The 17,450-nt window shown below is 49.0% G+C and overlaps 1 protein-coding gene across 3 annotated transcripts in view; it reads right to left on the bottom strand.

Annotated features, from left to right (window-relative positions):
* deaf1 (DEAF1 transcription factor) overlaps nucleotides 1-17,269 on the bottom strand; it is a 25,805-nt gene extending 8,536 nt beyond the window's left edge. The window contains exons 1-9 of one of the 3 annotated variants that reach the window (XM_035394926.1): nucleotides 16,854-17,269; nucleotides 15,357-15,454; nucleotides 14,460-14,589; nucleotides 13,766-13,912; nucleotides 12,631-12,770; nucleotides 11,989-12,054; nucleotides 10,533-10,577; nucleotides 6,892-7,021; nucleotides 4,530-4,691 (exon numbers count right to left, since the gene is read on the bottom strand). In XM_035394926.1, coding sequence (XP_035250817.1) covers nucleotides 4,530-4,691; nucleotides 6,892-7,021; nucleotides 10,533-10,577; nucleotides 11,989-12,054; nucleotides 12,631-12,770; nucleotides 13,766-13,912; nucleotides 14,460-14,589; nucleotides 15,357-15,454; nucleotides 16,854-17,061 — 1,126 coding nt within the window. In that variant the 5' untranslated portion in view covers nucleotides 17,062-17,269. The other 2 variants (XM_035394927.1, XM_035394928.1) reach the window with 2 other exon arrangements.
* Between the last annotated feature and the right edge of the window lie 181 nt (nucleotides 17,270-17,450).

Here is a 17,450-nt window from a genome sequence, read left to right as displayed (position 1 = left end):
GGTCTCGACAGTATCAATGGCCGTTTGCCATTCCTGCGATTTTCTTCGGTTTTTAGTGCTTCCCTTGATCTTCCGGCAGTTTCGCATGATAGCTCAACCTTAACGTAGCCTACTGTGTTATTTGTACAGATAAGCAATATGGCCAAATACTGGGAGAAACAACGTGTGACAAAAATGTATAAGATTCAGGATTGTGTCCCCATCAGTCGCTGCAATCAGATACTTGATGGTCTCTCTGTGAACAGTGAGCTGACACTCCTATCCAGAGCGGCTCACAATGTAAGAGAACGTAAGAGCATCCAACCGAGTTATCTGGGTACCAGTACCAGTGCCAGACCAGGCGAACAGTGAGACCTACACCAGCCAGCGTCAGTGCAGCGTGCCAAAAAAACATCTCACACACAGCCCAATCAGAACCCAGTCAGAACCCCGTCTGAATCCAGTCAAAACCAAATCTGAACCCCGTCAGAACCCAGGCTGAGCCCAATCAGAACCCACTCTGGACTGCACGTACGTTTGTACGGACTTGTGGGGGCGGATATTTCCGATGAACAGATCAGCTACGTCCATGTTCCGCTCACCTTCTCTCCCACTCTCCCCCTTCTCTCCTTCCTGTCACCCACCTCTCCTCCTCTCCTCCCCCTCCTCCTGTTCCAGATTCTCCCCCTGTTGCTCCCCTCTCTGTGGAGCTCAGGGTGACCATTCTTCTCATTTTTTACACAGAGGGCCCGAGTTCCCCGCCCCTGCCAGCGTGCCCGTCCCGTCCCACCACCGGTCACCGTGGAGACACTTGCGCACGCTATTTTTCAGGGAGCCGCCGCTCCAGACGGTAAACAGAAAGCGTCTGACTTAAGAGTGTAAGAGCGCACACAGCCAAAAGCACGGAGAGCCCTTCTGCGACTCCACTGTGACAAATTACGAATAATAGCTCCAAGCCTGATGCAGCCGTTTGGGTTTGTTTTTTTTTGTTGTGATATGCGTATATCTCGTAAAAACCGTGTGCCTCAATCACCAAGTTCCACATCCACGCCCCCCCCCCCCCCGAAGCCTCACCCTGTGAGAGACGGGTAAACCTACGCAGCACCGAGCAAAATCACTGCCCCCCCCCCCCCCCCGCCCCTCCGAGAATACGACCCAACTGAGAGGAAGAGAGAAAGTGGGGCAAAACAAAGTACCACTGAAAGCCAACCACGCCCCCGCCCCCCATGGGGGGCTCCCCCTCTCTCAAGGGAGCTGGGGGGGAGGCACACAGGTGCAGACTGGTGCCTGTGAGAGAAATGTAGGCCTACATCACAGGAATAAAGAAGACAGGCGGGAAAAAAAATTAGCGACTATTTGTGCAGACATTTTAAGTCACGGATCCGTGCGTTCTGAGGCCCAAGTTCAGAGTAGGGATTCATAATCCGCAAGAACCAACCGTCGGCACAAACACTGGGAGCAAACACACCGAGTGCAGCCGAACGGACACACCGAGTGCAGCCGAACGGACACACTCAGTTAGAGAGACACACTTACATCCAGGGCCCTACGCTAACATTCTTTTTCCAAGGAGCACTAGTGGCTCCTCAGTCAAAAACTTTAGGAGCACAGCAATGCATCCCAATTAGTAATTGTGCCCCTAAATTATTCTTCCAGTTGCCACACGTCAATTTTCATGAGCAAATGATCCTTAAATGGGAGCAGTGTGGGGCCCTGATGTAATCTGTCCTCGGAGGTTGGACGCAAGCAAAAGTAGTGAGCGTAAAATATTGGGTTTTTTTTTTTTTTTCCATCATTTTGTTATTTGTTACATAATTTATCAGAGTTTTTAACGCACAATGAAAGGAGCGCCGTGACCCCGTTTTCCGACAAAAGCAACCGGAGCGCTTCGCTTGCGGAAAATGTGCCGAGTTTTCCGTGCATTTAAAGCAGCGGTTTGTGTTTCGCTGTTACGGCGAAACGAGCAGCCCCTTCTTTTTTTCCTCTTACCACGTGCAAGCTGAAGGAAGCGGATGGGGGGGGGGGGGGGGGAGCGAATCGGCATCCCGGGCCGCGTGTCCCCCTCCCCCCCTCCCCCCGTTCTCTCGGAAAACGAGGGAATTGCGGTGCGCTATTTATCAGCACGCGGCTGTCAGGCCATTATCCGGCCGCGGCGTGACTGAGGCGCGGTCTCGCGGGAGGCGCCGTGACCGAAGGAAAGTGACGCATTACCCCGTCGCGGCGGAGATTATTTTATTTATTTATTTATTTATTTACTTTATCTATTTATTTATTTCCAAACTGGGTCGTGCGATTGCCCATGCTATGTACCCAGTGCGAGCTAAGACAGCCGCAAAAATGCAACAAAAAAAAATATTTAATTAAATAAAAAAAAATAAAAAAGTCCGCGGAATTTAGGTCAGAAGCAGAAGAGGTCTCGCCGCCGCACGTACGATTTTTCACCGTCCTCTGTCTCGTCGAGAGGTCGGCGCAAAAAAAAAACCCCCAAACCGTTTAGGTAATCTCACCCAGCAGCCTGACGCACGAGCAGAAGATCAGTCAATAGATCAGGCACGTGCAGAGGGCGGGGCCGGACGTGCCCCTTCGATATGACCTTTCACAGAATCGATATTTGCCTTATTGTTGTTGCTGGTATTAGTCTTTTTTCATTCACTTGTTTTGGTAAGATTTATTCTGTGCAATAACTGAGTGTCAGCTCATTTTGGTTATTCTAGGTTGATGTGCCCTTTTCTCACTTTGAGCACCTGCCCCGCTAACAACCTCGGCACGGCCCTGCCGCACGCGCGTACGTGGAGACGAGAGACGAAGAGAGAGAGGGCGAGAGAGGGAGAAAGCGAAGCCGTTAGAATGAAAGACTGAACAACAGAGAGGATGAACCACAGATACAGAAGGACAGAAAGAACAGAAAGCACAGGAAACAACATTAAAAATAATTATTATCATTTTAAAAGAAATAGATGGCAGCAGATAACCAAGGTGGACCGGTTTCAGTAGCGCAGGGAAGCGGGACATTCTCAAGCGCTCCTCGTTTGTCATTTTGAAAGGAGCGGTTCCCCGAGAGCCCTGCGGGAGCTCGTTAGGGCCGGTGAGTCGCGCGGCAGCCAATCCGCTGCGAGCGGGGGGGGCGGGGCTTGGTCAGATCAGAGCGCAGGTCACCACTCAGGGGGCGGGGGGGCGGGGCCAGCCGCTGCCGTTTCCAGGATTCCTCTCTGGGCCCAGCCGCAAAAGCAGGCCGGGAAGACCCAGAGAAATATGAATGAGGAGGAGCCGATAAAATTTCCCACCCTGGTCCCATCACTGGGGTGGGGGGGGACAGGGTGCTCCCGGAGTTCCGGCGTTGAAGGGGCGTGGCCTGTTGCTGAGTAACAGAATTTGGAGTTTCATCAGATGGGGCGGTTTAACACAGCGGGGGAAGCAGGGGTGGGATGCTGGCGTCATCACTTTCGCTCAGGAACCAGACAGAAGCTCTTCGCCAATCACAGAGCAGGTTGGTAAGGCAGAAACTGAATAACCTCAACAGTGATTGGTGGATATTATCAGGCCGTACTCCCGGGAGCCTTTTAACCGCTGAGAAGACCATTACTACCACCGTGCTCCCTGATTGGTGGAGAGCCCCTCCTCCGGCTGGTCCAGTACAGGAACAGAGCTGACGTTCCCTCTCTTGGGCAGGACTTAAAAACGAGGCGACCTTCACTTGCGTGCGGCGGTTTGAACGAGCGGCTAACTGTTCCGGAATGTTCCATTTTAACGCTTTGAAGGTCACCTTGTATCATGAACAGCTCCATATGAAGATTTAACGCCCTACATTCTCATCCCAGGAGATTCAGTCAGATCAGCCAGTTCTCCAATTAAAGGAAGAAGTGATATTTTTTTAACTAATGAAATTGTACATATAACAGAATTTTTAAAAATACCGACTGCTGAAAGTGTTATCCGAAAAGAAGCCATCCGTGTGAACCATACAAACAAACAACAAAACAAACCCGCGCGGTGATAAAATAAGTTGAAGTGGGGGAAAAAATCACAGGAAAAAAGGACAGAATTGAAACGCACATTCTCAGCACCATTGACAAAAACGGTCACACACAGGGCAGCCCCAAGACCCGGTTTGGGGATCCCTGTCGCAGGGCGTCCCAGAAGCTAAAAAAAAACCCTGCCCCAGATTCAGCAGCACAGAGCCAGGGTACCCACTCCTTTTTCGTGGCAGCCCTGGGACCCGGGGAAGGGGAGGTCCTAAATAGCCGCAAGATGGCTTCCTTAAACAGACCGATGCCCATCACCCCCAGAGGGGCGGGGCCCAGGCCGGGGGGGGGGGGGGGGGGGGGGGCAGGCGGGGGGGCGGGGCCCAGGCGGGGGGGGCGAGGCCCAGGCGGGGGGGCGGGGCCCAGGCGGGGGGGCGGGGCCCAGGCCGGGGGGTGGGGGGGGGCAGGCGGGGGGGGCGGGGCCCAGGCGGGGGGGGGGGGGGGCCCCGGCGGGGGGGGGGGGGGGGGGGGGGGGGGGGGGGGCCAGGCGGGGGTGGCGGGGCCCAGGTGGGGGGGGCGGGGCCTTACCCGCCGTGCCAGCGAAGACGTCCGCCTGCGCCGGGCTCTCGGAGATGACGGCGGTGGCGTCGCCCACGGGCGTCCTGTCGAAGGTCAGCGTGCCCGAGGTCGTGATCTGCCCCGACGGCGTCACTGTGACTGGAGGGACAGGAAGTGACGTCATAACTGTGACTGGAGAGACAGGAAGCAACACAAACACCGTGACTGTAGATGGGAGGCGGCATAGTCCTTGTGATGGCGTGGGGCAGGAAGTGACTGAATTATTGTGAGTGGTTAGGGCAGGAAGTGACATAATTACTGTGAGTGGTTAGGGCAGGAAATGACATAGTTACGATGAGTGGTTCGGACAGGAAGTGACAGAATTACTGTGGATGGTTAGGGCAGGAAATGACATAATTACTGTGAGTGGTTAGGGCAGGAAGTGACAGAATTACTGTGAGTGGTTAGGGCAGGAAGTGACAGAATCATTGTGACAGGACGACAGAAAGTGACAAAATTACAATGCCTGGTGGACAGGAAGTAACAGAGTCAGTGTCAGTGGGGTGAAAATAAGTACCAGAGTCACTGCAAGACCGTGAAATTATATAATCTCACAAACCACAGAGTAAACAGCGATAACTGCAAACCACTACAGCAGCAAACTACCACATCGCTGGTTTCATACACTGTTTTTATTAAGATCTAGTGGCCAATAACAGGACTGTCACTGTAAAAGTGGTCTAATAAAGTGGAACGCAAAACCGCTTGCATAGAAAAATTAATATGAGACTGCACAGTCGTGCACCCAGTTCTGCTGGGGATGCTAACATTGCTATGGAGCGCATCCTCCACCTTCCATAGCTTTAAAAGCAATCAAAATGTCACTGAAAATTTCCCTAAGGGGATTATCACACCGAGTTTAATTAAAACCTGTCCACATCATTTGCAGTTTTCAGTTCACAGAGGGTGCGAGACTCAGGGGATACACCTGAAAACAGGTCCCGGAACTTTCTACCGATCTCAGCCTCCCGTTCTTTCCTCCAATCGGATCAGACGCAGATCTGCAGCCTCCCACTCTTTCCTCCAATCAGATCAGGTGCAGATCTGCAGCCTCCCATTCTTTCCTCCAATCAGATCAGATGCAGATCTGCAGCCTCCCACTCTTTCCTCCAATCAGATCAGACGCAGATCTGCAGCCTCCCACTCTTTCCTCCAATCAGATCAGGTGCAGATCTGCAGCCTCCCATTCTTTCCTCCAATCAGATCAGACGCATATCTACAGCCTCCAATCAGGGGCCAGATCAGACACAGTTGTGTTCCTCTGAGCCCAACTGTTCTGCTAGTTTAAGAAGTTTTTTTTTTTGTAAATCTAATCCAAGCACCACCGCGGTCCACAGCTCAGCGCTAACAGACACGACTATTTCAGCTGGTTTTCAGCACTGAATGGGAAGCATTTCGAGCGGAAGACGACAGTGAGAAAAGAAAAAAAAGCTTTCATATCGCCAGCTGGGGGGGGGCGGGGGAGGGGAGGGGTCAGTACGCCCACCCTACATACAGCCAATCACGTCACTGATTTACAGCCGTAATAATCACAAACTCATTCGGTGGCAGACGCCCAAGGAGCGCAAAAAAAGTGACAGATACTGTCTGTGAAATTCCCAAGGTCGGAGGAGAGAAATGATGAACTGCTCCTCTTTCTGCCCAAAGGGTGTTCTACAGCTCTGCTCTGCTGGGGGGGGGGGGGGGGGGTTTGTTTGTTGAAAGACAGGATGGGCGCTCCCACAGTGAACCCCCCTCCCAAACCGTTTATATTGCATCCATTTATGCAAGAGGAGATATACTGGAGCAATGCAGGTTAAGCACCTTGCTCAAGGGCACAACAGCAGTGTCCTACCCAGGAAATCAAACCTGTGACCTTCAGGTTACAAGACCACCAGTTCCCTACTCATGAAATATGCAAATAACATAATTTCCCATTGACTGACTGACTGAAGTGGAATGAAATGCTGGAGAATTCCAGGACTGGATCCCCTGCTGTGCTGGCCTCGGCCAGTCCAGATCTTTCTGGAAGCAGCCAAGGATCCAGAGAGGAAGCCCAGCCTGATGGAGATGCAGTGCAACTGTGAAGACCCGGAACGGCTCGCACTGCTACGCACTGGGACTGCCGTTTACCAGCAGAACAGAACACCCACAGTGGACTCACTTGAGCGTCTCTCAAACAGCTGGGGCTCCCTTACATTTAACACAGCCAGAATCAAACTCACAAACATACAATAACTCAGACTCAGAGAGGGTGAAGTGGAGAGCACAGGACATGTGGATTATGTGATGGGGGGTTTTGGAGGGTGGGGGGGTGGGAGGGGGGGTTGTAGGACACGGCAGGGGCACCTACACGTGGCTCCGGGGGTCAGGGTGATGTTTTTCGGAGACTGGACCTGGACTTCTTTCTTTTCGGGGGTGACGGGGCGCTCGCTGTCCTTCTTCCGTCTCTTGTACGGGACGAACAGTCTGACCGGGCCGGTCTGTGTAGGGGGGGGGGGGGGGCGGGGGGTGAGGGGGGAGATTCACCATTCAGTCCAACAGATGTGGCTCAGGCTGCTCCACTCACAGAAGGCGGGGACCGCCTCCAGGAACAAGCAAGCCAGCCCACACATCACTAAAGAACAGCTTTTTTTTTTTTTCTTTTTTTTTTAAATGTTCTTTTCCTTTTTCTCCCCAGATTGGATTGGAACGTCGAATCACCAGCGCTGATCTCTGCAACCTCTGCTACTGATTACAGAGAGCGCAGACGAGCAAACTAACAAGCTGGGCCCCCTTTGTGCAGGCAGGACTCTTATTCTGGTACAGTCCAACGGTTTTTCAGCATAAAAGTCCTGCGGCAAAATAAACCCATTTTTTACTGAAGGGTGCAATTCTGCCTGCATGTATATATTTTTTTCCATGAAATGAATTTACACAGTCTGATATATTACTGAAATAATTCAGGTTAAATCTATAGTTTCGAGTACAACATCATTGATCCACCTGGGAATCAAACCGGCAACCTCTGAGTTACGAGCCCAGTTCTCCCACCATTACACTACACTTGAGGCTCCAATTAACAAATATCAAAACAAGCCCCATTAAAGCCCATTATTTCTTTGGCCAGTTGATCACTGTTGAAAGTGTTGGTTAAGTTCCAGCATTGTTCCCAAACGTCCCAAATATTTGGCCATGATTCGGGCCCAAGAACAGAAGCTGCAGAGAGACGGTGGTCTGGGACAAAGCAGCCATGACCAGCAGACTGATCACCACAGCGCCCCACAGTCATTAGAGCCCCAACTCAGCAGAGGAACAACAGGTGGCCTCCGCACATCCCTGACATTCAGGAGGAGACAGAAATGAACCATAATTAATTAAAATTTCCAGCGAATTAATTACAACACAAAGCGAGATAAGGAGATTGCCCACAATAGATGACGCATATCATGGTTGGCAACACAAAAAGCATGCAAATAGATTATAGGTTCATAATCTCGCATCAGTGCATTGTTTTGTTTATGGTAGACAAACCACAAATATGAACAATATAGCTAGAAATGTGATGCACAGCAAAATACTGAAAATGTGTGGATTTTTCAGGGAAATATGAGAACAATATTTCGCAGCAGAATTTTATCTGAAAGTGACAATAATTCATAGTGGAATCTTGCAATATTGTTTCTGAAATTTCTTATTTCAAAATATTAAAGTACATTTAATTTCTGTAATGTAGTAGGCGCCAATATTTTAGTATGCAGAAATTGCCCTGACACCATGAAGCCTGAACCATAACCATGCGGTAATTAATTCTTAATCGTTTCGTAATTAATGTACAAATAATTGATGAAGAGCCTTCTTCCATCTTTGGCATTTCTGCAGTCTGCGAGGACCAGAGAGCGAACCAATCACAAGCCTGGTCACTGAAAATCAATATCCAATCAAATGCTTGCGTTTCTACTTCCTGGAGTTGCGTTATGCGTTTGATTGGCCTGTCGCCGTAGGCTCTGGTATGAAAACGGTACGTAACTCCATGACCCCACTCTGGGTGCGCATCTCCCGGCACGTCAGCCACAAATCAGCACATTTTAATTCTCCACAGATCACAGAGAGATATCTCAACCGCACAACAAGCAAATATTGCTCCTATAAATATTGCTCCTATAACTGAATTAAGCCCTTAGGGGCGAATGAAAACCTCACTGTAACCTGTCATTTCATTTAAACTTGCAGCATCAATAGATACGGACGAAAAGCAGTTCTCAGTCAATTTTCATGAATGCAAATAAATAACTGTTATGATGGCATACTTACTGTAAATGCTTCACTGTAAATCAGAGTTAAAACAGTCAAACCGGGCTGATGGAAATCAGTCCATGAAACCGTATTTTAATATCCGACTTGGCATTTACTATGTTAAAGAGGAAACACCGAGTGAGCACCCTGGTTTATCATCTCATCTGAGGTACACCTCCTATAGCACAGTATCCCCATCACTGCGTTGGAGCTCACAAATTGGCTCACAAACACCTCTTCCAACAGTTTTCCTAGGAGGTCCCCCATTCCAGTAACCAAGCCCATAGCTGCTTAGCTTCAGCAGTATGACATGAGAAAGGTTCAGGGTGGTCTGACTGCTTAGCTTCAGTAGTTAGCCATGAGAAGGGTTCGGGGAGGTATGACTGCTTGGCTTCACCAGTTTGACAGGAGAAGGGTACAGGATGGTCTGGCTGCTGGCAAGCTTGTCATTGACAAGTGTACCATGGGAATGTTAAAAAAAAAATGACCGCTACCTCCGTCCCAGAGTAGTGGCGAGTGGTTGCCATAGCGACAGAAGTGGCAGTTAAAAATAGAATGCTGCTCTATTTTAACTGCCACCGTCCACTCAGTGTCACCTCATTCCAGCCAATCAGAGTGTGTTTATCCATTTCAAATGTCCCTCCAAAACCAGCCAGTGAGTGGTGACAGATTTGGAATTTAGATGATGGCAGCTTGGAAAAAAAAGAAGAAAAAAATTATATTCCTGTTTATGCATGTGGCCAAAACCGGAGACGGAGATAACAGGTAACAAAAAAAAGAGACAGCACCAAGTCTTTAGCTGCAAAATGTACATTAGAGCACCTCCCAAAATATTTGTCTACTTTGCAGGACAAATAGTGCATGTGAATACTTTGCCGTTAATTAACTGGTAATTATCATTCACTCCTGTCTCCTCCTGAAAGTCAGTGACGTGTGAAGCCACCTGTTGTTCCTCTGTGGACGTGACTGACTCCAATGACCGCGGCCACTGCGCTCGTGACTCGACTCACCACAGACACCCAGTGGTACCGTACTTCAGTGGGCTAGAGTCGTGCACAGTAAAATCAGCAGCCGATTCAGACCCAGGAGGCAAGGGTTAAACCGTGCAATCGACAGTTCGATATGACGGCGTTATTTAAGGAAAACCAGCAGAACGCTGTGGCTCCCCAGGATCAGGGGCGCAGACCGTTTGCGTTTTCTGAAGTTTTCCGAAGTACCCAAGCTCCGGAACTTCCAGAACTGCGGAAACAACGGTGCACCTATTCTTTTACTTATCGAGTTTTTGTAATTATTTTTCTTCTTCATAAAAACCCAGCGAGGCTGCTTTTCTATCCCACGCCAGCGTGTTCAACTCCCAGCGCTGTCAGCGGAGATAAGCGTGCCGGGGGCAGACTCTCGTTCTGTGGCGTCTGATACGTGAGCGCCGGGGAGACACACTCAAATCACGGCGTCGCTGCGCTGGAACACTCGCGCTTTTAAATTACGAAACGACGCGCTTTGGGAATTCCAGACCGCGGGCAATGCTTCTATGCTTCTACCTCTCGGAAGTCGGCGCGCTTGAGGCTTTTAAGGAACCGACAGCGAGGTCACGGCGCGGCGTTGTCGCTGCCGGGTTAATGACAGGCTCAGACAGAACACTCGCAGCGAGGCAAAGGTGCGAGAACGGGGCCGTGCCTGACGTCAGAGCTGAAGGAGACGCTCGTCACTCATCCCAATTACCATGTTTACGTTGTCCGCTCTGAAAGAATCTCCATCCTTGGTGCACTGCAAAAAAAAAAAAAAAAAAAAAAAAAAATAGATATCAGAAAAGAACAGTGAGGAGCAAGAAATACGGTGCTTGGCAACGTCAGAGCCACACCTAGACCTGTACGGGCGTCTGACAGTCCGTACGAGTACGTGTTTTTTCACATTTTGTTTCTGTTATAGGGCTGATAATGAACTGGATGTCACACTGACTGTACTATGGTGAGAAGCACGTGCCTCACACATTTCAACAATTATCGCCTGGCACAGGACTGAAATATCCACTCTGAACAGGCGGCAGAAGCCTTGAGCGATGACGGAAAAGAGCTCCGTCTGGTGGACATCTGATGTGTCGCAGTTGCTGTACACATAATACTTAAACTGTTAGTCAGTTTTATTTTAAGTTAATGAAGTCACAGTCAATTGCCAAGGATAACAAAGTAAAGTTAACGACCAATTTCCACAGTGGGCCTTGATGGTAAATAGTAGCAGCGGAGGCAAGATGACTTCACAACAGTGTAAATACAGTGGAACATTGGATGGCTACACAACAAACTCATTACACAACAATACTAACACAGTCAAATTTACAGTCCAAACATAACAACAAAATAATATCATAAAACAATTACATGCATTACATATTTTTTCTGAACCAGTTACAGTAGCACTTTTCCTGGCAACCAGGCTTTTACTTTTCTCTTAAAGCTCTCTGAATAGTTGTATAATAGTGTTTTTAATGCCTAATGTTTTTAATCCCTATGGGTAACTTGTTCCATTCAGAGGCTCCAGAACACACATCAGTCCTGTATCTTTTGAGGCCAAGGTCAGCAATACTGGCTCTCGTCTTACGGCTGTGCACATCCCCAACCTTTGTGAAATAATTTTTTTAAATAGGGGCTCTGTTGTTAATCACTTAATGAAGGTTACTAAGCTGCAATGGCATGGCCCCAGCCTCGAAGAGAAGCAAATCTAATTTCCTAAAATGTTCCCTTCCTATGTGGGCCTTCCAGTCAAGTCCCACTATCACCCCAATCTGCTTAAGTAATTTAAAAATCAAAATGATCATTATAAATCAATGTAATTATACTAATTAGCTTTGAATGGGGAGGGGTGGGTAGTGCACCATTGACTCCATCACTTATAACAATTTTAGATCTCTTCTGCTACAGCTTTTATTAAAAAAAGAATGAGGAAAAGGCACCAGACAGTGAGCCTGAGGATATGGAGACAGTCTTCAGCTTGTCATTGAGACTCTTCCACCAGGGGGCAGCAGAGCGCTGGGACCCACCAGGGGCCAGCAGAGAGTTGGGAACCACCAGGGGGCAGCAGAGAGCTGGAACCCACCAGGGGGCAGCAGAGAGCTGGGACCCACCAGGGGGCAGCAGAGAGCCAGGATGCCACAAGGGGGCAGCAGAGACCGGGGACTCACCACAGGCAGGTCGTCGCAGCAGGCCGCACACGTGCATGAGGCCGCGTGGGGGTTCAGGATCCGCTCCTGCAAACAGAGTGAGGCGGAAGGATGAGGAACATCCCACTCCCACTCCCACTCCCACACCCACTCCTACTCCTACTCCCACTCTCACTCCCACTCCCACACCCACTCCCACTCCCACTCCCACTCCTACTCCCACTCTCACTCCCACTCCTACTCCCACACCCACACCCACTCCCAGTCCCACTCCCACTCCTACTCCTACTCCCACACCCACTCCCACTACCATTCCCAGTCCACACGTACCCAAACCACTACCCATTCTACATTTTCCCTAACCACTACCCATGCCACACCTCTCACCTGTATCAGGTACTGCAGGGGGCGTGTCTAACCTGTATCAGGTACTGCAGGGGGCGTGTCTAACCTGTATCAGGTACTGCAGGGGGCGTGTCTAACCTGTATCAGGTACTGCAGGGGGCGTGTCTAACCCGTATCAGGTACTGCAGGGGGCGTGTCTCACCCGTATCAGGCACTGCAGGGGGTGTGTCTCACCTGTATGAGGCACTGCAGGGGGTGTGTCTCACCTGTATGAAGGGGCATCTCGCCTGTATCAGGCCCTGCAAGGGCGTGTCTCACCTGTATGAGGCACTGCAGGGGGCGTCCCGCGTAGCGGATGCTTCTCTTCCAGTCCTTGCTGCTGGCCCTGCCGGACATGCACTCGAACTCCGTGGGCGTGTACCAGCTGTTATTATGCCGAATGCAGCGCCCCTTCCCTCCTGCGTATCCGGGGGCAACGGAAACCAGGGGCAACGGCGGAACAGGAAAAAAACAGAAGGGCCAAAAAGAAGTCTAATTTGCGCACATTAATTCGATTTATGCACCTAATTTCATAAATCCAATTTCACAAAATGTTTGTCATCGTGCCTCGTGACCGCCACAGAGGCCTGGGGTGACAGGCACAAGGAGAAACTCGCGGGAAGAGTCCGACCGAGCGGCGGGGGCTGGTCCACCTCCGGCCCGCTCAGGATGTGATCCAGACGACACGGAACGAATTATGCGCTCCAGACTCAATTACGTACGCGCTGAAGAATTCACATGCGCACGCACACCAGGTTCCCCGTGTCCTTGGATAGATTTAACTGCTCTTTTTTTTTTTGGAAAAGACAGGATGATTCCGGTAATGGGACAGGCTGCTCCAGGTTTTTTGAACCCGTAGCCCCTTGCCAGCCGTCCCGCGCAGCCGGAGATGTGATTAGCATCGAGCCAAAGACCGAGGTGCCCAGGCAAGGAAACCGATCACACTCCTTCTGCTACTGTACCGGCGATGTACCGCTCTGCAGCAATATGGCATTCTGTTTTTAGCCAAGCAAACAAACACTGGGGTATAAAGAGAAGTCCGGAAGATATGACCCTTTCAAAACTCAACTGTAACGTATGGTTTCCCAACATTCTGCGTCCACAAGCCAACAGGATCGAACGAGCAAATTTCCCGTGACCCACACTTTCTTAAAAAGTAGGCCAACGTCCATTCACATACAGAATATACATCACGACAACTGCATGTACACAGTTACTAGTGCAGTACATCCAATAGGTGTCTTCTTTAGTTTGAGAGATCTGAAGGTGTATGCAGGTGTATAACATACACCTGCATACACAACATTTTTTCATGGGTCATCTCCTCACCCAACCGAACCCCTCCCACAAACCCCACAGTAAGGAAAACGCAGCTGCAGCGCTTTTGGCGCCCTCTGGTGGCCGACTCACGTACCTGAGCCCAGCCTGTTTTTGTACAGCATTCCGCTGGTGTTTCGGCAGCGCACGGGAAGCTCGTTGTCGTAGACGGACGGGTCCCAGTTGTACTTGGAGCCGTCCTTCTCGTGCCCGGGGGTCATCGGGGTGGATGGCGTCTGGGGACCTGTGAGGGTAAAACAAGACCAGGTCAAAACCTAGTATATGGCTGGACCTAACACACTTCATCCGGCCGACCAATGGTGTAACTTCATAACTCGGCCGGCCAATGGTGTAACTTCATCACCCAGTCACAGACATTCGCGCTTTTTTGGGCTGGCCCCGCTGTTGGGGTACAGCCAAAAACCACTCATACTCACTTATACACTGATACTGAACAAAATGTAGGAACCATTATTAAGAACGGGGCGACATAGCTCAGGAGGTAAGACCGATTGTCTGGCAGTCGGAGGGTTACATTACATTACAGGCATTACAGGGTTGCCGGTTCAAACCCCGCCCTGGGCGTGTCGAAGTGTCCTTGAGCAAGACACCTAACCCCTAACTGCTCTGGCGAATGAGAGGCAAAAATTGTAAAGCGCTTTGGATAAAAGCGCTATATAAATGCAGTCCATTTACCATTTACCAAGAAGAGCCAGCCCCCCAGGAAGAGGCAGTTGGAGAACCCTAGTTTAGCGGGGGAAGACCGGGGAGGGGGGGGCGGGGTAACGAACCAGGAGTGATGGGCGTGCCCGTCGCCTTTAACCCCGTGGCGTCCACGATGCTCCCGTCGGTGTGGACGACGATGAGGGTGGCCTTCTGGGGATTGAGGCCGTCCCCGATCTGCAGGGCGGTCCTGCCAGCCTGAAACCGGCAGTACAAGAGCTGCTCACCTGCGCACACCACCGCCTCCATTAGCCTGGGGCTAAGTCCGTTAGCTTAACCCTCCTGTTATGTTGCGGGTCAAATTGACCCTTTTTAAAGTTTGAAAATCTAGGAAAAATACTTAAAATTATTTTTTCAGTATGAAACTTCTTCTACTGGCCTTAATTAGTGCAATCAACATTTTAAATGAAAATGGTTCATTTCATGTATTTGCAAACCCCCCCTGTATGGGGATTGACCCGGGAACATTTTTGCTGTACCTAAAAAATGAACAGAACAAGAGGGTTAAGCGCTCGTTTCCTTTCTGTTAGTGGAATGCGACGTCTTGCACTGACCAAATATTAGGCTTACTGGAAACTTTGGTGTCTCTGATGTCTTTAAACGGACTGTACGGCATCATATGATTTTGTGCGCGGTTCAGTATATGTCCATAAATATGGTGTAAAATAAACCCGCAACTACGGAACAGAGCTGCAGGAATCATCGCCAACATTAAATAATAACATGAGAGTGGAGCTGGTCTTGTAACCTAAAGGTCACAGGTTCGATTCCCGGGTAGGACGCTGCTGTTGTACCCTTGAGCGAGGCTCTTAACCAGCATTGCTTCAGTATACATCCAGCTTTATAAATGGATGCAATGTAAATGCTGTGTAGAATGTTGTGTAAGTCGCTCTGGATAAGAGTGTCTGCTAAATGCCTGCAACTAGACGTACGGGAGGAGATGGTCATGTGAATGCGTTACTTACGAGAACATGCTCCGAGATCGATGCTGCCGTGGCAACGGATGTAGTGAAGACACTCTCTCCTCCTGCCTGCACATCTCCCACAGTCACAGTGGTCACTTCTGTTTAAAAATGGGGGGAAAAAATCAATCCATCAATAATCCTTCATTTATACAACACATTTCATATACCTTTGTGCAACACAAACTGTTTCACAAAAAAATTAAAAGAACCGATAAATTAATAACATAAAAGGCATTTAAAAGTATTAAAATTAATACAATGTAATAGTAAGAGACAATAAATTAAATAAAATCAATTAAATACCATTAAATATTAAAACAGGACCAGTAATAATTCATGTAAAAGCAATGCTTAAAAAGGTATGTCTTGAGTGCCATTTTAAAACCATCCAAGAACTGCACAGCCCGCAGACCCTCTGCCAGCCTATTCCACAGGCTGGGGCCACAGACACTGTGTGATGCCCTGCCAATGATCTGAGTCATGCATCTCGTGTGAATAATAGTTTACTGCCAGAGAATCTGAGGCTCCTGTTAGGCACGTACCCTTAAAAGCAAGTCAGATAGGTAGGGGGTGCTAAGCCATGAAGAGACTTATAAACAAAGAAGAAGAACTGTAAAATCATACTAAAAGGAATAGGTAGAAAATGAAGAGCTTTTAAAACAGGAGTCAGGAGTGCACTCTTTTTGGTTTTAGTCAAGAAACAAGCAGCAGAGTTTAACTTTTGGACTAACTGTAAATGATTGATAATGGACAATGATAAACCAGAAAAAATGGCATTACAGTAGTCAAGTCTGAAATGAAACAGTACAAGTGTTCATTTGTTGTGCTGGATAATGAAATTGTGCATGGAATAATGCATTAAACGCTGTAAGATAGCACTGGTATGTTATAACACGACTTTAAAGTGTTATTAAACAATGCCAGCAGCTTAAATTGCGAATTAAAACTACGTAATGCGGCATCCTGATCAGTTCGCTTAAAAATCTTCAATACATTAGGCATTAGAATCACTAATTATATTTGCAGAATGGCAACGTATTTAAATAAACAAGTCTGTTTCTATATAAACGCAGCACATGGACTGGAATTGCTGGTTAGTTTTGCCATTATAGCGAAATCAGGAACAGGCCAATGCAACTTCTGCACACACTGTGAGTCAGAACTACCTAAAAGAGTTGCACAGATCTATAACGAGCTGCATAACGAAATGCTACGAACTGCGTGCCAAATGTGGGCTAATAGCATGGAATTCAATGAAATACGTACAGCGGGCTAGCTAGCAATATAGCCTAAATGTTTCATGTTTATCTTAATTACTCAATTCCTGGCTTTGGCGGTGTTGGTTATGTAGCTGGAAAGGCAAGATTTTGCCAACTAACGTTACCATGTTACTTGCATAGTATCAAAACACGGATGAACGGGGCACCTAACAGCATGGAAACACCCGAGCTCCGAAAAAGTCGCACGCATGTTTGCGCTACAAACACGATAACTTCCCTGCAAACGCAGTCTCTGCCTCGTCTGCGTTCGGTAAGGACTCGGCTCCGATTTCGATATTTCCCGGTTCACCCATTACAGTCATCGTAGCAACTTCGGCCTCCGATTCAGTATCCGAGCCCTCCCCCTCCACTACCGGCACAACGGCAGCACTTTCGGACGCCTCCTCCAACCCGAGTCCCTTCGTTGCCGATTCAGACTCATCCATTTCTCCGGCCTCTACCGAATTGGGCCGAATTTGTCCGAGGGAATATATCGGAAAACAGACTATCCCTTTCTCTGAATACAAGGCGACGCTGAAAGCCCTTATTTAAGCTAAGACCCAATTTTTGGTTGTGCATTAACACAAATATTACGTGAACTATGATAATAAAGTGCGATAGGAAATGGCTTCCATCTCATGCACGACCGATCAACACACAGGAAGGAGACAAAACGGAAATAGCCGAAAGAAAACGACACTCCCCGAAACCTGACAAATAGCCGCCGGCGACCGCGACCAGTTTATTCGGTCTAGGCCGCTATCCAAAACATTTTTGCTGCATTTTGTCAAGATAGAAATGAGAGGATACCATAGTTAGTTACACGCTTAGTACC

The sequence above is a fragment of the Anguilla anguilla genome, chromosome 16, assembly GCF_013347855.1.
Source record: "Anguilla anguilla isolate fAngAng1 chromosome 16, fAngAng1.pri, whole genome shotgun sequence".
NCBI classification, from domain to species: domain Eukaryota; kingdom Metazoa; phylum Chordata; class Actinopteri; order Anguilliformes; family Anguillidae; genus Anguilla; species Anguilla anguilla.
This window is presented reverse-complemented; position numbering and strand designations above follow the sequence as displayed.